Raw genomic sequence first — 26845 nt, 5'->3', positions numbered from 1 at the left:
AGGAAGAGCTAAAATTTGGAGATTGAGAAATTTGGAATCTTTTACCTGATGAGAAGCCAAGAAAGGCTGAGAAATCTTAAAACAAAGAACAGGATATTAACTGTCTGTCTAGAAATAAAAAAGCAGCAAACTAAAAGCAGTAAAGAATATCTTAAGCAAAGAATCATATATTAACCTTTTTGAAAAGGAAAGAACACCAAACAAAAGGCAGTAAGCATAAAACATCAACATCTGAAAGCAGCATTCATTTATCCAGACGCAGAACTGATTAAAGGAGCCAGTTGAGTGCAACAAAAATTACCTCCAACAGCAGTTTTGATCAGCATTCTCATCTTCTGGGAAACAATTAGTTGTTGTTTCTTAGCCTGTATCACTGTATGTGATAAAAGCCATAGAGCTTCCAGTCATCTGTTGCATGGTGCAATGAAAACCAACAGCTCATGTTGGATGCAAAATGCAAAGATCAAACATCATAACTGGCAGTTCAGCCAGGTTAGTCAAACGGACCACCATCTTTGGAATGCAAAACAAAAACCAGTCTCAAGATCATCATATGTTTATACTAGTTATAAACAAATATCAAGAAGATCAAGTGTTGGCACAATACTACATAAGCTACAATGATATTTAAATGACATCAAAACAAAACCTTGCAAATATATATAATCCACAGCTGGCTGAGGGTTAAAGCAGTCAAATAAATTCAATCTTGATGAGCGAAACCTACTGAATTAGAAAAATTATCCATTGTTCATGAATATCATACAGTTGGCATGGAGGTAGAGAGAACCACATATGTCAGGTAGCGAAGAGCATCCTGAATCTTCTCCACAGCACTGGTTTGGCCAGCTCGGAAATGGTTCGTAATAACATTTGCCTTTTCTTGAACTGAAGTATGCGGGAGGCCCACTTGTTTATCAGAAGAAACACTTTGTTTGACTGTCAGATATGCTTCTAGTATGTCTGAGATTCCTGAAATAATAATATGCACAATTTTGATTAGAAAATCCAGACAAGTTGGAAAAGTAACATACAATGCTGCCTGCATTTGAAAATTAAAAAAAAATCTGGTGCATGTGCAAGTCTTTTGTTGCATTCCCCTTTTTTTACAATGGAAACAAACAAGTGCTTTCACATATGACAGAAACAGCCAGATAACTGTACATATTGATTTAAGCTTGTCTGAAATTGACCTAATATCAGATAAGGTTCTAAAATCTTTCAAATCTTATGTAGGAGACCCAAAAACCAAGATTCAGACATTAAGGTCGATTGACAAACTTTAAAGTTTAAAACTGTCTCCATATAAGAATTATCGTCATACCTTAAGGCCCACCCAATAAATCATCCAAACATGAATAGTCCAATTTTCCTACATCACTCGGTGTCTGTGTACCACTTGATGGATGGTAAAGGTTTTGGAACATTAAACTTTCACATGAGATGCTTTACAGCATGTCAAACCGCATCAATAGTAGGATTAATATACAAGGACATAAACCTTGTCTTAGGTCAGCTATATATCAGGTCAATTTCTAAATTCAACACAACCTAGTACAAGATACCTAAATTGGAGATCCAAACATGATATGCATTCTCCAGAGTGTCTCCATAGAAAAAATCATGATATTGAAGCTCATTTGCGTATCCATTACCTTGTATCAAACGAAGCAGTATGTTATTGCATAATTTTTTGCCACTTAATGAGTGGGCAAATGAATTTGAAAACTCATGATCTTTGGTAATAGGAGCACTTCAGCAAGGGTAGAACCACATCAACAATTTAGTATCGATGACTTTGAAACCAGTGTTAAAATTTTCACTGAAACCAAGAAATCCCACTTTTTGATCAACCTGTAAATATATGTATATCAATATATTCACACATATCCAGACATGAATATATACATATAAATATGTATATCAATATAGTCACATATGTACAGACATGCATATACACATATAAATATGCACAATAGATAAACATATTTTTACATGGACCTGTAACCATCACTACATAAGCCTTAACCAGAAAATTCTGCAGGCATCATCAGCCATTGTTGTTCGATCAAAGAGTCTGACAAGGAGTAAAAATACCCATTGTACAAATATGTCAAAAATTTTCACAGCACTGCTCTCAATGTTCTTTTTGCAGGCAATGACAAATTTCATGGTGTGCAGTAACTCTCCTCCTCTCATTTCATAAAGGAGATCAGGAAACATCTGCCTTATTTAGTCCAAAATAGGATCGGAAAAAAGAAAATTAGAACAAGCTAGTGATACTTTTGGTGCTAGTTAGCACCAACATCTATAACTAATGGCATACACTCTGCTTCTCAAGACTGTATTTTACTCATCCAAACTACCAAAAGGATTACCAACTACGTTTCGTTTCTTATTCACTTATTGTCACACACACCCTGAGCTAATAGTACAGCAGATTTACCCAACTAAGAACACACATGCAACTGTATAAATTGATATTCAAAAATTGAGTTTACGGATAGATCAGAATGACGTACACTAGTCCTGATGGTTACTTATTTTATCAGAAAACAAATGATTCTGAAAGAGACTAGTGTTTTAAAGCATTTGTTCATTACAGAAAACAGAAACAAGAAAATTTATATTTAGGTAGCTTCAAAATATTGGTACCTAAGTAGCAAAAGCCAAATACTAACAAGTGTTCTCTGGAGGAAACACATACACCAAGTTCAGCAAAAAACTAACTTGAACTCCCACATAAATCACTCACCTGTAATAAAACTATTAGAAACCGTTTCCATGTCTCCAGTCATGGACTGGGCCTTGTATCTTATAACCTTAGCTTTTAAGGCAGAATCTTCAGGCCAATCAATCTTCAAAGAATCACCGCTTATTTCTTCATTCTTTGCTTTGTTTGCACTTGAAATGACTGATTTTCCAAGAGCCAGAATTTGAGATATTGCAGAACAACAGAGTTCTGACAATCTCTGCATTCAAAATGCAATGAATTGATAAGTACAACATAAAATGAGTACCATAGAAAAATAGTTCCTCATTTGATCTGCATACATGGATACACTCTGAGTGGATTGTCTCAAGTCTGTCAGTAGCTCGCTGAATTATATCATTTTCAGTAAGTCCCCCAAGAGAAGATGTGAACCTGTACAGAAGAAATTCCCTTTGTTATTCAGAAAAAATAAATTTTAATTTTATAGAATCCATACATTGGTGGCATGGACCATAATACTAGTAGCGGCTTCAGACTAAACTAATGTTTCATTTTTTAAAGAAACAAAAAACATGATGATGCTAAAACAGAACAAAAGATGAATCAGTATAAATTGCAAAGAATCTATTGACAACAGAGCAACTTAATAAAAATTAAAAACAACGAAACAAAAAGCATATAGGAAGCAAGCTTAAATATTGCAAAGAAGATCGTCTTCTCATATATGTTAGTAACATAAGATTGTAGCTAGAGGTATTCTATTGAATTAACTAATGGCACATTATGATGATTGATCAAAATTAAGGTTTAACTGAAACCATCTTTTTTGCTCTTTATAGTTTCCTATTCAGTTCTCCCATATTAAATTCTAACTGAATGATCCAAAAGAAACAAATCTGAATCTAATTGTTATAGGGTAAGAGTGTGCAACCAAAACTTCCTTCTCCTTCCCCTTCTTCTTATCCTTCAACTCCTCTTCCTTTTTCTTTTTTATCCCTCTACCAAATTTGCAGTGGAAAAGCTTTCTGAGTCCTAAATTGCCAAAGAAGTGGTTTTAGCAAACCCTAATATCAGAATCAGCGGCTAGTTACAATTCAAACCAATCGGCTAGCTCAAGAAATGAACCAGTATATGGTTTAAAACAACATCGTGGCTTGCAGGGTGTCTATTAGTACACCGTACGAAGTACAAACCAATGTAGCTTGCAACTTTGCATCTCAATCTATGGCTGCATATGTACCATCCAATTCAGTCAAGGTACCATAAAATTAGAAAACCATGATGATACCCTGTCCTTGTCATTTCTATATTTAACTAGTTCCCTTGCTAGTGACATACTCCTGATATCATGTTTTGTATGCCTTTATAATCCTATGCTACTTTCAACAAGTTATAATCGACAATTGTGCAGGCCACAGGGTATTAACTGCAGTCGAGAGAGGCAAAAAGAACAAAGAATCAGATAACCAGAATGAGAGCATTAGATAGTAACAGGTCTGTTTGTTAGCAACATGATAAATAAGTTCCCTATTGACTTTTGTATTACCCTGCAGCAATGTCAGCAGCCCTTTTGACACTCGAGTCACATAACCTTTTCATCTCAGTATCACTGTCACCAGCTGTTGTCTCAATAACATTTCCTATATCTGGATCAACTCCATTTTCTTCAGCGATGGTGCCCAGACTGAAGAATTTCTGGACCTGTAGCAGTTTAGCATTATAGAGGGATTTCTGTTCTGCCAAAAGTTTTGTTTTTCGCCTGTTAAATAGTAAAACATGATGACTTGACAGTGCTTCCAGTTCCTGCATCCAAATATTTAATGAAATTTATGAAAAGTCAACTGCAAGTATAAACCACTGAAAAGAAACTCACGGAAGATAGAGTAGTACCTCAAGAAGATCAGGACCTCCATAAATGTAAAAGCACCTGTCAAACGTTACTTCCTCAAACTCTTCTTCGTCAGCTTGTTGGTTAACGGGGTCCTTCTCAACTTCAAGACCAGTCTCAACAATGAGCAGGTCCATCGTCTCTTTTCCAACCCGCTCAAGGACTTCCATTCCCTTTGTTGTAAAAGTCTTCCCAGTCTAATACACAGAAAAGAAAGAACAAAATCATACATCTGCAGAGACCGATACATAAAGAAAACACTATCGATGCATGTTATGGTGTTTGTTAACATAACAGGATACCTCAATAATTGATGGAGCAAGAGAAGTGGCTTTGCCAGGCAGGTCTCCGTGCTGTATGGAATCAGCAAGATTTGCAGCAGAATGCTCCAACCTGAAAGACATAGCTTCACGTCAAGTGGATAAACTGACTGAAAATCAATGTAAAAGGTCCAAACGGTTTCCCTGCTTAGAAAATAACATAGTGGAACAATATATGAAATACTACTCAGAATTGAAAAACTAATAAACAATAAACATCTAGAAAGCATTGTACTAATGATATTTATGTGAATTCAGACAGCACATTATAAAACTTCAAAACAACTCACGGACATAACTGGCTAGCCTGAAAATCAAGGATGGTTACAAGTGAAAAACCGAAAATATAAGTTGGAGTATCAACAAGTTCACATCGATAAACTCAGTATAACCAAGAAACAAAATTAATACAACCATCCTGACAATAAATGCTGCACACAAAGCCAGCAGTCATTCACTCTCCAAGTGAAGGGCTTGGAAAATATCAGGTTGTGCCAGCAAAAGGCAGAATAAAGCCGGTTTAACTGAAGTAAATTGGTCATCAAACAATAGTAGCCAAAATTAAAATCTTTTTTTTCCCTAGTTAGATATGATGCCTCTTTTCCAATTTCTTTATAATGTGCTACAGCATGGAACGCCACTAATTTTGTAACAACCTCATGCACCAATCAGAAGGGTCATCAGAAAGTGTCATAGTATCATTTGCGATGAACTCATCAAAACCAATTAGGATCTCTCTCCTTCAAGGAACATTGAGTTTATACTTGTAATCGATCCTGTAAATTGCCCTAGGCAACCGACGGAGGTAGAGGAAAAGAAACACCATACCTACCGACCAGCCTCGAACCCCCCTTCCAAGCATTACCCAATGCACTCCATGCTCCGAAAGCAAAAGTTTCCACTGAATTGTCCAATACCTTGAGACCCTACATATCATGAGATCAAAGATGTCAAGTAGACAAGCCCCATATAATAACCTTCCATACATGAATACACGGAAAGAGCCACCACCAAAGGAACGTCCAAGAAAGAGACACATGTGAATAACCATTGCAGTGGGGATCCTCTAACATCTAACTCACCTGACCGAACAGAGAATCCTCACTGGCTTTCTCCAATCTATCCAACGCGGACTTGCGAAGTTTATTGTTCTCACTTTCGTCTTCTCCCCCTTTGCGCTCTTGCTCTTGCGCAGCATCAGGGTCCATGCTCTGCAAGTCGGTGGTGCCCGCGTTCTTGATGGCTTCAACTGCCTGATCCCGAACAAGAACAAAGCAATCCTTTTACTACGATTCTTCGCTTCTTTTTCCTTTGAATCTAAATTTGAGATGCAACAGTAGACCGACGATAATCGGTAGAAGAGCACCAACGTTTATGGAGATCTCTTCGGCGGCCTTCTGGAGATTCGAGAAAATGGAGAACGAGGAGAAGCCCCAGCCGCCTCCGCCTTCACGCGGCTTCTTTTCTTGGTTCTCGGGAGGACACTCGTTACCCTCCTCTTCCTCCATCCGCTCGCCGTTTCCGGTCCACCTCCGACCCGACTTCTTCCCCGTAAAGTAGATTCCTCTTCCCCGTCTCCGCCGAAGCATGAATCGCCTGCGAACGCACTGGACGGCGATGATGAGGGGGTTCACTGGATCCAACGCGCTAAATTGATCATTACGTGATCGATGGACGGTCAAGATTTCGTTTTAGGAAAAAATAATATTTAATGGAAACGTATTTGCATTATGGAAATATTATTTGCGCCGCGAAATACCTAATAAAAGTTTTCTTTACCGTTTATTTATTTCATTTTTGTTCGCCTTACTAATTTTTCAATAAAGATTCATTATAATAACCATTTTAATTAATTTATATCTATCAATAAACTATAAACACAAATAATTTTTTTGAGTTTTGCAATACTTCACCATCGATGCATATGTCTGATTACGAGTTTATTCAAAATGATTTAACAATAATTGCATTAATAAATCAATCGTATATAGATCACAACCTATTTTATAAAATATGTGTTTTAAATGGTTGACCCACTCGTTCACTACCGAACCAAAGTTTGATACACCATTTGATACCAGATTTATAGATTGAAAATTTCAAATATAACACGATCGGTCATTAATAGGGACAGTCATTATTAAGTATTAATCGAGGATCATCTTATCTTGGTATCATGAGAAAAATATCTCATGTGTTCTTACTCGAGATTTGAGAGAGAAAAAGTTCTTCGGAAAAATCTAATTACAACAAGACTCGAGTAGAAACCATACGAGTCTAATAGTTCCATGTCTAGTATATAGTCTCTGGGATATTAGATGACTAACGGATTATAGATACATAGTAATTGAGGATAAACAAGTCCAATGAATTACCGTTTGAAGATTACGACATAGTGACTTAGTACGTTTGTAGTCGATGAATAGAATGAATTATTATGGAAATAATAATTTACTAAATCAGAAAAAAAAATCTTATAGGTACGACTCTCGATGTTTGGTCCAGAGAGACATACACATATCATATGCTCACGATATAAGGGTGTCAATGGAGTCAAATAATTAAAATTTTGATAAGAAAATATAGTACAAACACTCATATCATCCAATTATCTTAATTGAAATCCTAAACTTAACCGAATCCGCGTTTGGAATGTGATTTGGATCGTAGGTGGATGCAATGCATATGATAGCACTCCTTAATGTCGAATTGACGGGTTTAGATCGAGTTCAATCCGGACCTGATTCGACCCGATCGTTCTGTCTCGGGCTTATTTGGGTCCTTTCATCTCGGTCACGGCCGGTATTAGGGATGGGGTTAAGAGGTTTGACCAAACCTCGAGTCCGATCGACCAATTATGATTCTAAAAGCAAAAACAGAGGAAGTATGCCCAATTTTTGTTTCTGAAAACATGGACGGTGGTCTCGAGTCTCGACTCGGCTTTCGACTCGTCGCCGGTTTATGAAGGCAGAGACGGAGACGTCCGAAGTAGGACTCAGTTATTGAGGCGGAGACGGCGATGCAAGGTCACCTCCACCACCTCCAGCAACAGCTAGCCGCTCTCCTATCCGCCGCTCTTACTCAGCCCTCCGCGTCCGCCGCGGCCGCGGGCGGGAGCGCCGAGTCCACCCCTTCCTCCTCACCGGCTGCGACTGAAGGACCAGGCGAGAGAGGTGGCGACGCCGCTCGAATCGCGGCCCTAGAATCCCTTCAACGAATCATCCTCTACCCTCCCAATGCCTTCGTCGTCTCCCACTCCTCCCCTTTCCTTTCCCAGGGCTTCTACCAGCTTCTCTCTGACAAGTAAGCCCTCTCTCCCCCTCTTCGTGTCGCTCCAAAACCCTAAAGATTCTCTCTTTCTAAACCCTAACTATTTTATGCTATAACGTTTAGTAATATCGTTATTTTCGCATTCCACTCTATCGAACAAATGGTATCCACCAAAATTGCAGACTTAAGATTGTGCCTTTTCACGATTTCGAAAGTACTATGATAATATATGTTACTTGTGGAAGATTCCTTGTAGGTCATATGCCGTGAGGCGAGCAGCAGCGATTACCTACGGATCCCTTTGTGCCATTCTAGTTTCCGTTCCAATTGGATCGAATGGTCCCCAAAATCATGTTTTGGCATTGGCTGAGAGATTCATGGCTTGGGCTCTTCCTCTTCTTGGGGAGACTGATGTTCAGAATGGGTCTGCGGAATTGGCATTGGAGAGCCTTCGAGAGTTCCTTAATGTTGGCGATGCTAATAGCATCGAACGCTTTGTACCGCTGATCCTCAAAGCATGCCAAGAGCTTCTCGAGGACGAGAGAACCTCCCTTGGCTTGCTCCATCAACTTCTTAGCGTTCTTACCCTGATTTCTTTGAAATTTGGGCATTGCTTCCAGCCGCATTTTGTTGACATCGTTGACTTGCTTCTGGGATGGGCTTTCATGCCCGACCTCTCCGAGTCTGGTAGGACGATAATTATGGATAGTTTCTTGCAATTCCAGAAGCACTGGCTGAACAATTTACAGTTTTCATTAGAATTGCTCTCAAAGTTTCTGGGTGACGTTGAAGTTCTTATCCAGGATACAAGTCTTGAATCTGGCAGCCAGCTTGGGAGGTTGCTTGCTCTCTTCTTCTGTTTCTCGACAGTTCTACGAGTCACAGCATCAGGAATGATGGAAATGAACATACTTGAAGACGTCAGAGAACCCCTGGAGAATATGGCTCCCCGTTTGCTGAAATGTATAGCAAGTTTTGGGAGGAAGTCTGGGTCGCCAAAATGGATGGGAGAATCTTGGAGATGCTTGATTCTTCTGGCTGAAATACTTAATGAAGGGTTCTCTAAATCATATCCAATTGTTATTGATATTTTGTTTCAAAACTTGATAGGAATTCCATTGTTGCAGATAAATGCATTGGTTAAAACTAATTTGCAACTGCTATCTAGGCAGAAGCTGGCACTCCTTCCTTCTTCTGTAAGGTCTGTATTAGGATTTTATTCTCCCTTGTCTCAGCTGCGTCTGCACCCAAATCACCTTGTAGTTGCAAACACTGCAGCAACTTACCTTTTCTTTCTACAACATGGGTCCAATGCTGTTGTTTCCCAAGCTATTTCGTATTTGATTGAAGAGTTGGAGTTGTTAAAAGGCATGCTTGGAAAAATTCGTGGGCATTTTGCTAATGTCAATGAGCTCCAGTTGGATTTTGTGACGGATGACCAATTGAAATTAGATTTAGGTTCTGGCAAGGCCTATTCGGAACATGAATTAATTTCCTTAATAAAGTTTGACTTAAAAGCATTGCTAAGTTCTATTCCTTGCGGTGCTGCTGAAAGTTTGCAGGACCAGGTTGTCATTGACTCGCTTAGATATGATAGATCAATGAGACTGGCATCTTCGATTTTAGAGAAGCTCCATCCTTTTGAGTCCCCTGTCGACGGTTGGTTTGAGTTGCAAGTCCTTATTGTTAAGACATTGAACAGGTTAAGTGAGGTTGAACTTCTAAGTAAGTTCACAATTCTGAGAGCTTCTTGGGAGAAGGTTTCTGTTAATTCAGTTGGAAAAAGTGAAAGAAGCCTTCAAGCTAAGACTGATCTAATTACTGAGTATAAAAGGAAATATGCTATGTGCATAGTTAGGGCACTTGGGGTTAATTCACCTATATCTGTTAAGCTAGAAGCTCTTGACTGGATATGTTCATTTGGTTGGATGATTACAACTTTGGAGAGCGATGCAGACTTGATGATGCAATTTTGTGATCCACATGCAGATGCTGGTGTTGGCAGTGACTTACTTGTTGCAATTTTTGATGCAGCATATGTGAGGGAATCTAAGGTGAGATCTCGTGTTGCATCTGTTCTGGAAGCTCTTTTGCAGGCAAGGCTAATTGATCATGCATACTTCAATTTTGTCTCAGAAGTTGCACTTGATAAGCTTGGCGATCCAGATGTAACTGTAAAAAATGCATTTGCCAGAGTACTATCTGTTGTGTTGCCTTTAACAATGTATTCACGTGGTCTGAATGACAGAGCTAGTAGTATTTGTGAGTTTGTACATTGTACTGTCAACAACTATTACCTGAGTTGGAAGAATGAACTTGCCTTAAAGCAGTGTTCCAGAAAGCTACACTCGCATCAACTTGTTTCCATCATGAGTTACATATCACAGAGGTGGAAGGTGTCTCTATCTTCTTGGATCCAGCGATTAGTCTTTAGTTGCCATTGCAAAAAGGATTCAATTTCTAGCAAAGAGGAAACAGTTGGAGAACCTGGTAATGGTGACATGTGGAAGGGTGGAAAGACAGAGGAATGTGCAGTGGATAAAATATGTCCAGTGAATAATATAGCTGCTGTTTGGTGGTCCATTCATGAGGCTGTTAGACATTGCATTGCTCTTCGTCTGCGAACTAACCTCGGTGGTCCGACCCAGACTTTTGCAGCCTTAGAGCGCATGCTTTTGGACATACCTAATGTGCTTCTATTAGATGCTGAACAAACTGACAGTAAGTACATAGCCTCGTCCAATTCTCACTTGTTACCAATGCGATTGCTGCTGGATTTTGTTGAGGCTTTGAAGAAAAATGTTTACAATGCTTATGAAGGTTCTTTCATTTTACCTGCTTGTAGTCGACAAAGTTCCGTGTTCTTCCGAGCAAATAAGAAAGTCTGTGAAGAGTGGTTTTCTCGAATATCCGAGCCTATGATGAATGCTGGGCTGGCATTGCATTGCTATGATGCGACCATTCAGTACTGTTCGTTACGGCTGCAGGATCTAAAAAGTTTAGCAACATCAGTTTTCAAGGAAAAAGCTCGTGGGGCATCTGTTTCTGAAAATTTTCATCTCAAATCTAGGTTTGCAGGAGATGTTATGAAGGTTGTCCGACATGCATCCTTGGCCTTATGCAGGAATTATGAACCAGAGGCTTTGATTGGCCTTCAGAAATGGGTTGCTACACAATTTTCTGTCCTGTTTAAGGAAGACAAACATATTGTTTCAGGTGTAGCTGGGAACTTTGGGCAATTTTCATGGATCACAGGACTTGTCTATCAGGCTCAGGGCCAATATGAAAAGGCAGCTGCTTACTTTTCTCACTTGCTTCAGTCTGAAGTTGCACTAGCTCTCATGGGTTCTGATGGTGTACAGTTTGTTATTGCACGTGCCATCGAGTGTTTTACATCGGTCTCTGATTGGAATTCTCTGGAAAGCTGGCTCACTGAATTACAATCACTTCGTGCTATGCATGCTGGGAAGTCTTATTCTGGAGCTTTAACGACAGCTGGCAATGAAATAAATGCTGTTCATGCCTTGGCTCGGTATGATCTTGGGGATTTTCAAGCATCTCGGTCCTACCTGGATTTGACACCTAAAAGTAGCTGTGAGATTGCTCTTGATCCTAAGATTGCTTTAGAGAGGAGTGAGCAAATGCTTCTACGATCAATGCTTAAGCGGGATGGATCCTTCCACAAGGTCGGGGAAGAACTGGAAAAAGCAAAGTTGATGCTGGATGAAGCATTTTCTGTTGTACCTCTTGATGGATTACATCAGGCAGCTGCTTGTGCCATCCAGCTTCACTGCATCCTTGCTTTTGAAGAAGGCACAAGATCAAGTAACCATGATCAAGCTAAAAGATCACCATCATTGCTAGGATCCTTGCAACAAGTACTGCTTACTCCAATTAGTAGAGTTTGTCAAGATTGTAGCTTGTGGACTAAGGTTTTTAGAGTGTATCGTACTCTAATGCCAACTTCTTTAACAACTCTGCTTCTCTGTCAGAAGCTGCTTACTGTGGCTCGCAAACAGAACAACTTTATGTTGGCAGACCGCTTGAGTCAATACCTCAGAGATCACATTCGGATGACTTCAGAAGGGTCTCATTCTGATCTTCTTGCTTTGAAGATGCAATATGAAGATATACTACTCAAGCATGCAAAAGGAAATCATGAAGAGGCTATATTGGACAGCTGGTCATTCATAGGTGATAATATGCGATCTACGGCAACTATATCATCTGGAGCTGATGGTGTTCTGAGGGCAAAGGCATGTTTGAAATTATCGACCTGGTTGAGACAAGGTTTTCCAAATCTAGATTTTAGAAATGTTCTTCTCAAGATACGCCAAGATTTCAGTGGCTGTAGCAAATGCACTTCTTTTGCTGGAACTGGATTGACTTCTGGTGATGGTGTCTTAATCACTGATCCAGACTATAATCAAATTCTTGAAGAAATAATTGGTACGGCTAGAAAAATATCCTGTAATCTTTGTCCCACCTTGAGTAAAACCTGGCTCTCTTATGCTTCTTGGTGTTTTGACCAAGCAAAGGGCTCCCCTCCTGCGGGTGGTGCTGTTCTACAATCCTGTTCTCTGTCCTCTGTTCTTTGTCCAGAACTTTCTCCTGAGAGATGCAAGTTGACAGAAGCTGAAATGTCTGAGGTGGAAATTATAATTAGGAAGATTTTTAACAGTGATAGAGATGTGAATGTTGCAAGTGGTGCAGATGAAGACAGATCAGAGTCCATTTATTTTCAGGAAAATGAGCCACTTGTAAGTTCATTAGTTGAGCAAGCAGCATACATAATGCAAACTGCAGCTGGATCACCTGGATTTGAGTCTTATGATGGTGAGTGCCCTTCTGCTGCTGTTTCTTCCCAGCTGCAAGTGCTGTTTCTTAATGCAAACGGTGGCATGAGGAAACATGACATCTTGCCTTTTGTTGATGAGTTGGTTGGCATTTGGTGGTCATTAAGGCAAAGGAGGGTCTCATTATTCGGACATGCTGCACATGGCTATTTTCAGTACCTTTCATATTCTTCCAATCTTCTAGCCTGTTCTGCTAATGATTTTCCAAAGGAAAAAAACAAGAGTTGCACCCTTAGGGCAATGCTGTATGTCCTTCATATTATTGTGAATTATGGATACGAGTTGAGAGAAACTTTAGAACATGGTCTTGCTGCAGTTCCTCTATTGCCATGGCAGGTGAGATGCTTTAAAGTATTTGTATATTGTCTTTATGCATGATTTTCAAAGGCTTACTTATTGTTAATTTTCATATACAGGAACTCATTCCCCAGCTATTTGCTCGGTTGAGTTCTCATCCCAAACAAGTTGTCAGGAAGCAACTGGAGGGGCTTCTATTGATGCTAGCAAAATTATGCCCTTGGTCTGTTGTATATCCTACACTTGTTGATCTAAATGCTTACGACGGGCAACCACTAGAGGAGCTTCAACGCATATTTGACTGTTTGGTAATTGAACCACCTTTACATTTATCTGTTGGTTCCAAATTTCTTAATAACACTATTTTTTGTCCTTTCCCTGATGTGTATGCATGATTGTTGTTTACTTAACATACTAAGGGAATTGATGAAGTCTTGCTTCCAATTTTTGAGTTCTTAACTACTTTACTTTTGAATGCAGTTTAAACTTTATCCAAAATTAATTCAAGATGTCCAGCTAGTAATAAATGAGCTGGGAATGATAACTATTCTATGGGAGGAGCTCTGGCTGAGCACGCTTCAGGATCTTCATACAGGTAAATGGTCCACGAAACAGCAAATGGATTGATATTTCTTGGTGACATACTTTTTCAATTACTTTGTTACTTGTATCTTCTATCTTGTGCTTCTTCTAGTTTATTTTTGTCAAATGGAGAATGCATGTGAAATGTTGGACTAACTTTTACAGTGAATTTTTTTTCCTGACCAAGTCTCATGAAGGTTGAAAACTAGTTTAGTCATACAATATATAATATTAGAGTCACTATGAGACAAATAGATATCTTGTGTTGAAGCAATCAATTGCCCGATCTTTATCTCTAGGGCTTGCTCAAGTAATTGTTGCTGTGAACAAATTGAATAATGGCCACTTGATAAGTTGGAGGAGGTTCCGAATTTCTATTGCTTGTATAGTGTCATAATGGTCAAGTTGAATGAGTTGATACCAGAGTTGGATGCTATTGCTCAGTTAGGTTTTAGATGCATGAATTTATAGTGTTATTGAAGAAAGGAGACTTAGTGATACTGAAATATGCATATATACACAAGATGGAAGAGTTGAAAAGAGATACTGTGAAAAGCTTAAGTGCTGATGAAGTTGATGTATTCGATGTGGAAGCACATTCGTTCGATGCATATGTTACTTGAGATTGTTTTGACATCATTTGAAGTTTAAAAGTCTTTCAAAATTACAGTTGTAATTTCACTGTTACAATATCTAAATAATGGATCGACACCAAAAAGGATTGCAATTCTTCTTTTTTCTATGTTAGTTTAAGAATCTTAAAGATTATTGGTGTTGTGTCAAATAAACATGCACACAACATAAATGTTGAAAAAAAACAATCAGACATGGAATCTAAGTGCTGTTGATTTTTTCTTTTGGTATCTATCATCAATGCATATATTCTTTGGTGTAATTCATCTCAGTTTTCTTTCTGATATTGAGCACTTCCTAGCGTAATAGCTAAGAGTGGTTGCTAACTAGTTTTGTAAACTTAGATGTCATACGACGTATAAATATGCTAAAAGAGGAAGCGGCTCGGGTTGCTGAAAATCCAACACTTAGTGACACAGAAAAGAACAAGATAAATGCAGCCAAATACTCGGCTATGATGGCTCCAATTGTTGTGGCACTAGAGCGCCGCTTGACATCAACATCTCGTGAACCGAGAACATCTCATGAGTTATGGTTCCATGAAGAGTACATTGAAAAACTGAAATCAGCTATCGTAAGTTTAAAAACTCCCCCTAAATCTGCAACAGCGCTAGGAGATGTGTGGCGGCAGTTTGATACTATTACAACATCTCTAGCAACTCATCATCGAAAATCATGTGTATCTTTAAGTGAGGTGGCTCCACATCTGGCTTCTCTTTCATCTTCTGATGTTCCAATGCCTGGCTTTGAGAAGCAAATCTCAATGCTTGATTCCTCAGGAAGCTCTACAACTAGCATCCAAGGGATTGTTACAATTTCCTCTTTCTGTGAACAGGTAACAATTTTATCAACAAAGACAAAACCTAAGAAACTCATCTTACAAGGCTCAGATGGTCAGAGGTACACTTATCTTCTTAAGGGACGAGAGGATCTACGTCTTGATGCCCGAATCATGCAGTTGTTGCAAGCAATTAATAGTTTATTAACTTCATCCAATGATACCCGTGGTCGTGCACTTGCTATTCGTTATTACTCAGTGACCCCAATCAGTGGTCGTGCTGGATTAATCCGGTGGGTGGATAATGTAACCAGCATATACAGTGTCTACAAGTCATGGCAGGTACACACTCAGATGGCTCAGGTTTCTGCAGTTGATGCTGGCAATATGAATAATCCAATGCCACCTGTCCTTCGTCCCAGTGATATGTTCTATGGAAAAATTATACCTGCACTCAAAGAAAAAGGCATAAGAAGAGTAATCTCACGAAGGGATTGGCCTCTTGAAGTCAAAAGAAAAGTGTTTTTGGAGCTTATGAAAGAGACTCCAAAAGAACTTCTTTGGCAGGAAATGTGGTGTGCCAGTGAGGGATTCAGAGCATTTACTTTAAAGGCCAAAAGGTATTAAATCTTTTGTTAGAATGTTCTTTACTTGCAAACCATAATATGGTGCAAAATATTTTTTATTATGTTTTCTGTAACCACAATATCTCACCTTGTAGGCAATTGACCAGTAGATCTATTCAGAAATATTAGCTGACTAGTAAAAAATCTAGAAAGCTAGTGGCACACATGCAGGTTGTGGTCCTGGATAAAATGATTAAAATTTTAAACCAACTTGCTTACCCAGAATTAATGGGGATATCTGTTTATGTGATCAGTGCTTAGATATTTGACAAAATCCTGAAAGATATGCTTGTCTTATTACATGAAATTTTCTTTTCATTCGATAATCTGATCCGTGAATAAAGTGAGTTGGTTTTACAAATTTATGCACAGTGATTTCACCCCATAGGCGATATTCCAGCAGTATAACTTTGTGCTAAATGATCACTACTTTAAGTGTTACCTGGTAATGTTTTTGGACTCAAACTTCAATTTGTCCCTGGGACCAGTTTTGTGCTGATGGATTAGCCCTTTTGTGCTGCATCTCAGTTTGGTCATCTCCCTGGTCTTGGCTTTCTTCTGACTATTGGTAGTCTATGGGGCATTGAATCTTGAATTTATAATTGCCGGTAACCTATTGGCAGATGCTTGACATCGTGGCCATTTAATAAATAATACTCTATATGTATTTCCTCGCATTCTTTCTTCTAGGTTGTTTTACAATTGTGGCATGGTCATTCTATCATCTCATGGCAAAATTAACCACTTTCAAGCTTGAAATAGCATATAAATGTTGAATTCTCTTATTAGGCACATTGCTGAATTCTTCTCTCCATATGTTTTTCTTTTTTCTGCAAGCTATCAGAATTACACAAACATATAGGGGATTTATATATTTTGAATCTATAGATAGCTGTTTTAGTATAGTTCTATGATCTTCAGTATAATGTTGCTCCTTTGGATTTAATGATATATTAAACATGTTTTTGTTGAGATAATATTTCTTTCTTTGTTACTTCAGTATAAATGAAAGGCCAGCTGATGGGCAACTAAAATTCTACACTTTGTCCCATTTGGACATGTCACTTAAGTAATACTGGCATATACATACCAGCCATTCCAGAAGAGACCTTTTGCTTTGGTGACTGGAATGCTGTAATTATGGATTACGATTGAATATAACTTGGCATTTGATCTAACAATGCTGGTCCATTTGACAATGTTGTTTGGCTTAATAAAGACAATGTTTAGCTTTTAGTGATTCAGATTGTTGCTGAACTTCTTGCAGTTGGCTTTGGTGACTTTGCATCTTAAGGCCTGCTATTTCAGTTAATTCATAATCAAGTAACCTTTACAATAATGGATTTAAATGAGTAGCATTGATTTGCAGGTTCTCTGGAAGTGTGGCAGCCATGAGCATGGTGGGCCACATTCTTGGTCTCGGGGATAGACATTTGGACAATATCCTTATGGACTTCTCCACTGGTGAAATTGTCCATATAGATTATAATGTATGTTTTGACAAAGGGAGGAGACTAAAGGTTCCTGAAATTGTCCCTTTCCGACTTACGCAGATGATTGAGACTGCTTTAGGATTGACTGGAACGGAGGGTACCTTCAGGTCTAACTGTGAAGCGGTAATGAGCATTCTCCGGAAGAATAAAGATATAATGTTAATGTTGTTGGAGGTGTTTGTTTGGGACCCATTGGTGGAGTGGACAAGGGGAGATATCCATGACGAAGCTGCTATAGGTGGTGAAGAGAAAAAGGGAATGGAGTTGGCTGTCAGTCTAAGTCTTTTTGCTTCAAGAGTTCAAGAGATGCGTGTTCCTTTGCAGGTACGTCTCTCATTCACTAGTTATAGCCATATTTTTTCAGAAAAAGAGCAGATGTTATGAAGAAGCTTCTGTGGTCAACAGGTGCTTTGATAGACTTGCATTACTGTTTCAGTGAAATTTGATTACTTTTTAGTTTTTAACTACTTTTGATATTTATATTTTATATAACCAGTTTAAAATGATGTTGGAAGAGCTACCAGTTTGGATGTTGAAACCTCGAATATGTCTAGCTCCTGACATAAGTCTTAACAAGAGAAAAAATATTGAAGTTACCAGAGGCAAGTCCATGTTGCTCCTGAGACACCATATTGTCCTGTTCGTCATCTTGTCAAAGATAACAAGGAACGTAATTATGTTAAGAAACTTTAAATTTGCTTTAATCTGTTCCAACCACCGCTTTGGATGTTGAAGATTCACATATGTGTAGCTCCCAACATAAGTTTTAACAAAAAAATATGAATGAACTTATAAGCAGCAAACCTTTGTTGCCCTTGTGACACCACATGTCCTGTTAGTCATCTTACTGTCAAAGATTAAAAGGAATCTAAATGTGTTAAGCAACTTTAAACTTGCTTTAATATGCTTCATTCAGAACTCATCCTGGCATGGTAATAATGCTGCTATTAGCTTCTTTCTTTAAGTATAAGCTTTTATTATGTGTTTCAGGATTATATTGACTTTATCTTAGGGCATTTTGTACAGAATAGTGAAGGAAAAAAATTACTTTATTCTTTAAAACCAAAGACTGACAAGAACTCAGTATTAAATGCTTTAATTATGTTTCAGGAACATCATGATCTTCTGGTGACTACAGTACCAACTGTTGAATCAGCTTTGAAGGTATGAAGTGAATCACCTTTGTATATGCACATTACATGTGATTTGTTGACAGATAAGAAAGTTCAATCCAAACATATTGCAGGCATTCTTAGATGTGCTAAATCAATATGAAGTAACATCTACCTTTTTCTATCATGCTGATAAAGAGAAATCAAGACTTATGCAACATGAGACATCTGCAAAAACAGTGGTTACTGAAGCTACTTCTATGTATGAAAAAACCCGGGCATCATTTGAAGTCCAGGTTAATGAGTTTGCACAATCAAAAGCTGTGGCAGCTGAAAAGGCCCAAGAAGCAGCTATGTGGATTGATCAGCATGGAAGAGTGCTTGATGCACTACGGAGTGGTTCAATCCCGGATGCAAAGGGGTTGTTAATGCTAAGTGGCACTGAAGAGGCCTTATCTCTTACTTCTGCAGTTGTCCTGTCAGGAGTTCCACTAACAATTGTTCCAGAGCCAACACAAGCGCAATGCTATGATTTGGATAAGGAAGTTTCTCATCTAATAGATGAGTTGGACAGTGGACTTTCTTGTGCAATTGAAGCACTCAATGAATATGCATTGGCATTGCAAAAAGTTCTTCCGCATAGCTACATTACAAGCAGCCCAGTAAATGGCTGGGCACAAGTCTTGCAATTGTCGGCAAATAGCCTATCATCTGAGGCCCTGTTACTTGCTAGAAATCAGGCTGCTGAACTTATTGCAAACAGCACTAGTGAAGGTTATGACTCAGCTCGACAGAGGCATCAGGATCTCCTCCACAAAATTGAACTATGTGCAATGGAAATAGGAAAAATTACTGCTGAGTGTTCAGTACTGATGAATTCCATCGGAACAGATACAGAAGCAAAAGCCAAGGAACGCCTGCTATCTTCTTTTACAAAGTATATGCAGGCTGCAGGTTGTCGACAGAATGAAGATGAAAAGTTCATATCTCCTTCAGGTCAAAACAAATGTGATGGACTAAAAATTGCTAAAGTGCCGGAGGATCTTGTAGAAAAGAAAGTGAAGGTATTTTCTGTGCTTTGCATGGCTGTGATTGAATTGTATAAGGAAATTATAGCAAAGATGGTTATATACTCTGATAACTTCACTCAAAAAGTTCTCTGGCGAACGAGGGAGAATGGTTCCCGAGCTGATTCTGGAACCACTCTTGTTGGGTTTGAAGAGCAGATTGAGAAATGTGTGCTAGTAGCAGTATTTCTTAGTGAAGTTCAAGAACTGCTAGATATAACATTACCATGTACCAGTACAAGTGCTGAAGATACAAATCCTTCATCTGCAGCAACTTGGGCTTCAGTTTACCAGGTTTGTCTGTGTTCAAGCAATCAATTGATTGAGCAAATGACTGAAATTCTTCTCCCAGAGATTATTAGATCAGCTGTTACCTACAATTCGGAAACAATGGAAGCTTTTGGAATGCTTTCTCAGATCCGTGGTTCTGTTGATACAGCACTAGAGAAGCTAGTTGAGGTGGAACTGGAGAAAGCATCCTTGTTGGAGCTGGAAAAGAACTATTTTGTGAAGGTTGGACTCATTACAGAGCAGCAGTTAGCTCTTGGAGAAGCAGCTACAAGTGGTCGTGATCATCTATCTTGGGAAGAAGCTGAAGAGCTAGCCTCCCAAGAAGAAGCTTGTAGAGCACAGTTAGACCAACTTCATCAAACTTGGAACCAGAAAGATATGCGGAATTCTTCTCTGAAAAAGCTGGAAGCCAATATTATAAATTCATTAATGTCTTCTCAGCAGTACTTTACATCTTTGATGAACAGTGAGGATGAGGGGGATCTGCATGTTAGAAGGAGCAAAGCTCTTTTAGCTGCATTAGCAAAGCCTTTTGCTGAATTGGAATCAGTTGATCATGAGCTAGTGTCACATGGTACTGTTCCCTCAGATTTAGATGAGTCAACATATAAACTTGCCGATTTTGTGACATCCAGCTCCTCAGTATCTGAATCTGTTTGGGGGCTTCGTTTCTTGTTGAGAGATCATGCTTTCTTTATTTGGAAAGTTAGCATCATGGACTCTGTTCTTGATATGTGCTTTCATGACATATCATCTTCTGTTGATCATAATGTTAGTTTTGATCAGCTTTATAAAAGTTTGAAAAAGAAGCTAGAGGTTCATCTGCAAGAACTTCTTGGTCATTATTTGAATGGCAGAGTTGTTCCTGCTTTCTTGGCACAATTGAATAAAGAAATTGAGAATTTGCAGCATTTGATGGAAGCAAGAAGAGAATTTGCACCCGATCAAGCAAAAAAAGATGCGGGCACTGTAAGGAAAATTCGGCTTATGCTTGAAGAATACTCTAATGCACATGAAACTGTTAGGGCTGCCAGATCAACAGTTTCTTTCATGAAAAGGCAAGTGAATGAACTAACTGAAGCCCTTGGGAAAACTATTTTAGAAATTGTTCAGTTGGAATGGCTTCATGATATGTCCTCACTCTATCTACTGAAAAGCAAGGTTTTCTCAGGAAACATTCTTGGCGATGATAAAATTTCCCCATTAATTATTAACCTTAGCCGACCAAAACTATTAGAAAAACTGCAGTCTTCTATGTCATCTGTAGCACGATCATTAGAATGCTTGCAAGCTTGTGAAAGGACATCAACATCTGCAGAAGGACAACTGGAAAGAGCCATGGCATGGGCTTGTGCGGGTTCGACTGCTGTTGGGACTGGCACTTCTTCTGTTAAGACTTCAGGAATTCCAACAGAGTTCCATGATCATCTACGAAGGCGAAGACAATTGCTATGGGCAATTCAAGAACAGGCAGGTGATATTATAAAGATCTGCAATTCTGTGATGGAGTTTGAAGCATCTAGAGATGGCCTTTTCTGGATACCTGGGGAGAAAACGTCTGGGCGAACTACTGCAGATGGTAGAACATGGCAGCAAGCTTACTTGAATACCTTAACAAGACTAGATGTTGCTTATCACTCCTTTAACCGTGAGTTTGATTCTTGTTATGCTTTCTGTTGATTCCATTTCAGCTTCAGAGAGTTTATGGTGTAAGTACTTCATTTTTGTTTTGGAAATCAGGTGCTGAACAAGAATGGAAGCTGGCAGAAAGTAACATGGAAACTGCTGCCAATGCCTTGTTTGCTGCAACTAATGAACTCTGCATTGCCTCTGTAAAGGCAAATTCAGCTTCAGGTGTAGTGAAAGCTTCCCTTGTCTTTATGTATAGTGTCTTATGAATTATGATGTTTGTTTATGATTGATTATTGAATTTGAATTTTGAAATGATCTTTTGCATATTAGCAGATGATTTGCAAGACACCCTAGCAATTATGAGGGAGCGTGCATATGAGGCCAGTACGGCTTTAACTGCCTTTGTTTGTGTTTCTAAAGGCCATACTGCTTTGACATCTGAATGTGGTTCAATGCTCGAGGAGGTACAGGGACTTTCAATAATAAATTAAGAAATTTTTTTCTTGCTTCAATATTCTTTTTTATTGTGCCTTATGCTAGTGATGTCCACTGGCATGTTATTTTTTATTCATGATTGGTGTTTGTGTGCAATGTGCATTAGAGGTCAATCTTTTAGTTTTCAGACATGAGGTAGTACTTTTCTTTTGACAAGAGGTTGTATTTGTACTACAGCTTGTACATGGGTGTTGTACCCTTGAAGGGAAATCCTTTTTATAGAACTTGGTGTCTTTATGATTTGAACTCCAATTTACCTGCAAGTAAAAGTTTGCATGGTTTTGTTGCATGTACATGTATTATGTAGTCTTAGTCTTACTATGTTGAACTGTGCTTGAGCAAGCACAATTGGCCCTCGGAGTTCAATGTTCTTGACTATATTTTGAATGGATAGATAACAAGAATCATCATTCTTTAGTCAAAGAGGAAGAAATGCCAATGAAATAAAATGGAAAATCTGCTCTAGTGGTCCTTTTAATTTTCTATCGAAATGGAATTGAAATGCATTAAACTTCTAAATCTTCGGGGGGCTATTCGCAAATATCTTTTTATTTACTTTTTTTGTATGGTGTTGAATTAGAACCAAAATATAGTTTGTTGAATTTAAAGTAAGTAATTCTGTACTATGCAATTTTATAACTTGCAGCATACTTTTAATTCTTTTAGTGATGCATGTACCTTATTTTTTGTGATGTCAGATCTAAAATTTCCTTTCTTTTAGTTGCTTTAACATCCTATGGTATTTGTCTGCAGGTCTTGGCTATAATGGAGGGTGTAGAAGATGTTTACATCTTGGGGAAGGAGGCAGCTGCAGCACATAGTGCACTGATGGCAGATCTTTCTAAGGTTTTCTGTCTGGATTGAAGTTTTTGAAATCTTTTTTACCTGTGGCTTTGTGAAATGACAAGGAATATCCTCAGTTCAAGCCTAGCCATAGTTCTTTTAGAGCCTTTTATGCTACATGAAAGTATGCAACCACCTTAAGATCTGTTTCTTCTTTGTTGCAGGTAAACATGATCCTCCTTCCTCTGGAAGCTTCACTTTCAACCGATTTAACTGTGATGGCTGATGCGTCAGTGAAAGATGAGGAAAACAATAAAGAGATTTCTCTTGTTCATGGACAAGCACTGTACCAGTCTTATATATTCAAACTTAGGGAAGCTTGTCCATCTTTGGTTCCTTTCGTGCCCTCGCTGACCAGCTATGTAAAGGAACTTCATTCTACATTAACCAAACTTGCACGAGTTTCAAGCCTCCATGCTGGAAACCTTCATAAAGTAATTTTCTTTACCTATAAATCTTTAGGCCTCAGATATTTATTGCCCACTATTCAATGATTCTTTGTTTTTTTTTCTTTTTTACTTGGAAGGTTTTGAATACTATGAATAGTTGAAAACAGGCTGAAAGCTAATGCATTTTACATGATGATTGACTTGAAATGGTCATAATATAATATTCTGAGTGAGTAGATTTCTCTGTTGGATCATGGGCTGATATGGTTCCTACAGCAGTATTGGAAAGACCACTGGAACGACATTTACATGATTATGTACATGTATACAATTTTTTTGAATGCTTGTTCTGATATAAATGACCAATAAGACCATTTATTTGAGAATGTACATGTGGAATCTATGTATATATGCGCATACACTTGTCATGCAAACTCTTGGTCTTTGCAGGCTCTTGAAGGTCTTGGAGAAAGTCAAATTTTAAGGTCTCAAGACCTTGCTATATCTAGTTCTGAACCTTCAAATGGTGCAGTTTTATTCAATGATGAAGAGAAAGTGTTGTCCGGGAGCAGTGTAGAAGATGTTGAGAATTTGACTACAAATGGCAAACTTGCTCTTCATGATGAAGGATGGCTATCCCCTCCGGAACACACATACACCAGCAGCCCAGATTCTATCATCTCCTTAAGTGAAGGTAGCTTCTCTGAGAAATCAGACAACTTAGAACAGGACCTGCATAGTAATTCTGCTGGAGAGGACACTAGTATGAGTGTTTCCTATAAAATTATTGATGGATCAGAAAGCAAATCTGTTGAGGATCAAGATTCTAATTATTCAACAGAGGATGTTGCTAATAGTTTGTCTTCAGTGTTACCAGCAGATCTGGGTGACAGTTTGCAAGCCTTGTCCTTATGTGATGGACCTACAGTCGAGAATGTTGGAACATATGACATCGAGAAGGGAAAATCGGTGGTGGCAAACTCTTTGATGAGTGGAAATGAACATTACTCCAATCTGGTTAACGGACATGGTGATAATCTTGATGATTCTTCTTCATGTTTTGGTGCAATTAGCCGCACTACAAGGGGTAAGATATATTAGCGTTTTGATTAACATATGTTTCAGTTGCTCACTACATGAAAATGTTTATTGCATTTATTATGAGTTGTGATAATCCCTTTTTTGTTGCAAATATGAGAAATATTGTGCATACTGATTAGAATAATTGATAAAAGTCCAAGTCAGAAGGGAAGCTTTTCTTTAATCCCATGGCAAGCACCATTTTGATCCCCAGCACCAACTTTCTGTAAACCAGATAGACAATTGGATTTTTAATGATTTGATTGTTGCTGCTGTTCAATTAAGTTTTTCAAATTAAAGGTTCTTAACCATATCAGAGATACATTAGGTTTTTGGATCCTTCGAGTGATGGGATTGGATAGGCTTTCTTGAACTCAAAACAGATCCAGATTGACATCAATTTGATTTGAATCTGATCCTACTTCAGTTTTCATTGGTAGCTCGTAGGACTAATTTTTTGGATATGATCTAAACTCATTCAAGTGAGAAGCCAATTGCTACAATTCCACTGGATATTGAATGCATTTGTAATAGGGATGAGATGAGTTCTGCTGGGGTGCAATGGTCATCTGACTAGTTGCCGTTGCTCGTTTCTTTACTCTACATGTTAATGCTTATTATTCTTTAGCATGACATGTTCTATTTTTGACACATTATATGATCTAAAGGATCTTACTAAACTAGACGAAATTCATAGTTGGTGGCTATTATTTTCTGCGGTTTCAGGCTGTTTACTGAAATTGTTAGATGGAAAGAGAATATATTATGATATACTATTTCACTCATCTTATGTTTAATGTTCTGTTGTAAGGTAAGAACGCATATGCTATATCAGTCTTGAAGCATGTTGAGCTCAAACTAGATGGAAGAGGTATTGAAGACATCAGGTATGTGCTTTTTGCCCTTTGGTCGTGTTGGTGGAATTTCTAACCTGCACTCTGATGGATTTTAATTGTTTTGCAGGTCCCTAGAAGTTCCGGAGCAAGTAGATCTTCTTCTTAAGCAAGCAACAAATGTCGACAACTTATGTAACATGTATGAAGGGTGGACGCCATGGATATGATTATCCGATTGTTTTTTTTTTGCTCTCATGGTATGAATCTTTCATGGGAATTCTGAATTTATAGTTCTTCCTTTGGGTACATAGTTGATGTGATGGATGTAAATAGTTGTGCTGTAATATAGCAAACAAAATAAGATAGCTTATTATTCTATCAATTTAGTGGTTAGGTATGCTGATTCTTTTTTTATGATTTAGAAATCAATAGTTCATGTTTTTGCTTGCTAAACACAAATTGATTGTTTCTCTTTACAGTGTGGATGCTATTTTTGTATGTGCAAGTTTGCCTTATTATATCTAGAAAGTGGAAAGAAGAGGAGACTTATCCAGTGATGGACATGCATTACGAGAATATCCGAGGCTTTACTGGGGACCTACTAGATTCAATGCTTCATGTCAATAGCAAAAACAGCTGCATCAACCATTGCCACTTAAGACAGCTGGATATGCTATCTTTGGTCCTTGGTGCAGCGCCAAGATTGAAAAGCGCCAAAGAAGTTCCTTTGAGGCTTCCACCAAAAGCTACTCGTACATCCAATGACCGTCTTTGGGGGGTCTCATTACTCCATCCTAGCTTAATTTCCCATGGAGATTCTGCTGCAGTGTTGCTTGGCACAGTTCCTGTTATTGTCTCTACAATGCCTAACTTGGTACGTTATCGGGACAGCCAAATTTGCAGAGCTGAATGAAATGGGCACTGCAGCGTTTTCAGGGAGTTTGAATCCAAGGTGTTAGAAGAGCAGAAACAGATCGAACTAGTCCATCCGGACGAGCTTTTTTTCAGTCACCTGGATTTGACCCAGGCAACTGCCTATGCCCTGCACTGAAGCTGATGTGTCCTTGCTTGTCGATGGCCTCGACACGTAGATTGAGGTGAGTTGGGAAACTAATCTTACAAGGTGTTTTGAATTCTTGTATATATCTACATGTCTTGGTTATGCTCTGTGAATAAGATTGCTGGTTGCTTTTCAACACAGGCTTTGATCTGAAAGCCTTTCTGAAATACTGCATTCCTGTTCATCATATTCTTTTTCTCCCGACAAAGTGCGTCTTCTCTGAACTTGTTTGCTAAAAAAATATGTTAGCTTATTTCTTCCTTTGCTGCTAAATATTTCCCGTGAAACATTACAATTTGTGTTATGTCTTTCCCCCTTTTTTTTTTTTCTGAAAAGTATTTTTATTTATTCTACTCGAGATTACTTATTTATTTTTCCAATTAAGTTTCTTTCTTGTTTACTCTGTTCAATTTGTGTTGCATGTTTGGTTTCTATAGGAAATGTCTATGTAAGAAGGATTACTTCTGGTATATCAAATTATCTTTTTAACACTCAAATTCTCCTATAAGTTTTTATTAAAAATATATGTTATGTTGCTATATGTTATTATTCAATTTATGCATATTAGATGTTTGTTTAACAAA

The 26845-nt window shown here is 38.3% G+C and overlaps 2 protein-coding genes across 6 annotated transcripts; one reads left to right on the top strand and one right to left on the bottom strand.

The window, feature by feature from the left end:
* Positions 1-540: 540 nt before the first annotated feature.
* On the bottom strand, positions 541-6538 carry LOC135581359 (uncharacterized). 2 transcript variants are annotated; one of them, XM_065101487.1, is made up of 9 exons: positions 6268-6538; positions 6004-6174; positions 5750-5847; positions 4904-4994; positions 4604-4798; positions 4260-4516; positions 3055-3145; positions 2756-2972; positions 541-972 (listed from the first exon to the last, which is right to left on the bottom strand). In XM_065101487.1, exons 1-9 carry the CDS (start codon positions 6508-6510, stop codon positions 761-763), a joined length of 1575 nt encoding a protein of 524 aa, XP_064957559.1. In that variant the 5' UTR covers positions 6511-6538; the 3' UTR covers positions 541-760. The 2 variants fall into 2 exon arrangements, with proteins under 2 accessions (XP_064957559.1, XP_064957560.1); XM_065101488.1 differs by having other exon boundaries at positions 6292-6534.
* A 1350-nt stretch (positions 6539-7888) lies between these two features.
* LOC103979792 (uncharacterized) lies at positions 7889-26428 on the top strand. 4 transcript variants are annotated; one of them, XM_009396009.3, is made up of 17 exons: positions 7890-8224; positions 8448-13383; positions 13464-13652; positions 13825-13939; positions 14904-15957; positions 17333-17780; positions 18567-18620; positions 18703-21574; positions 21667-21780; positions 21892-22022; positions 22807-22899; positions 23061-23330; positions 23736-23979; positions 24154-24372; positions 25177-25252; positions 25329-25458; positions 25681-26428. In XM_009396009.3, exons 1-16 carry the CDS (start codon positions 7941-7943, stop codon positions 25426-25428), a joined length of 11199 nt encoding a protein of 3732 aa, XP_009394284.2. In that variant the 5' UTR covers positions 7890-7940; the 3' UTR covers positions 25429-25458; positions 25681-26428. The 4 variants fall into 4 exon arrangements, with proteins under 4 accessions (XP_018679154.2, XP_009394284.2, XP_009394283.2 ...); XM_009396008.3 differs by having other exon boundaries at positions 23736-24372; XM_009396010.3 differs by having other exon boundaries at positions 8086-8224; positions 8437-13383; positions 23736-24372.
* Positions 26429-26845: the final 417 nt, after the last annotated feature.

Source organism: Musa acuminata, chromosome BXJ2-3, assembly GCF_036884655.1.
Source record: "Musa acuminata AAA Group cultivar baxijiao chromosome BXJ2-3, Cavendish_Baxijiao_AAA, whole genome shotgun sequence".
NCBI lineage: Eukaryota > Viridiplantae > Streptophyta > Magnoliopsida > Zingiberales > Musaceae > Musa > Musa acuminata.
The sequence above is the reverse complement of the archived record's forward strand: the minus strand, read 5'-3'. Positions and strand labels throughout refer to the sequence as shown.

Excerpts from the sequence above, each read along its gene's own strand:
- LOC103979792 (XM_009396008.3), top strand. The coding sequence starts at position 7,941 with ATGCAAGGTCACCTCCACCACCTCCAGCAACAGCTAGCCGCTCTCCTA. Across the intron at positions 13,384-13,463 it reads TTCCTCTATTGCCATGGCAG|GAACTCATTCCCCAGCTATT; the intron begins GTGAGATGCTTT and ends TTTCATATACAG. Across the intron at positions 25,253-25,328 it reads AGAGGTATTGAAGACATCAG|GTCCCTAGAAGTTCCGGAGC; the intron begins GTATGTGCTTTT and ends ATTGTTTTGCAG.
- LOC135581359 (XM_065101487.1), bottom strand. The coding sequence starts at position 6,510 with ATGCTTCGGCGGAGACGGGGAAGAGGAATCTACTTTACGGGGAAGAAG. Across the intron at positions 3,146-4,259 it reads GCTGCTGACATTGCTGCAGG|GTTCACATCTTCTCTTGGGG; the intron begins GTAATACAAAAG and ends TCTTCTGTACAG. Across the intron at positions 973-2,755 it reads TTCTAATAGTTTTATTACAG|GAATCTCAGACATACTAGAA; the intron begins GTGAGTGATTTA and ends TTATTATTTCAG.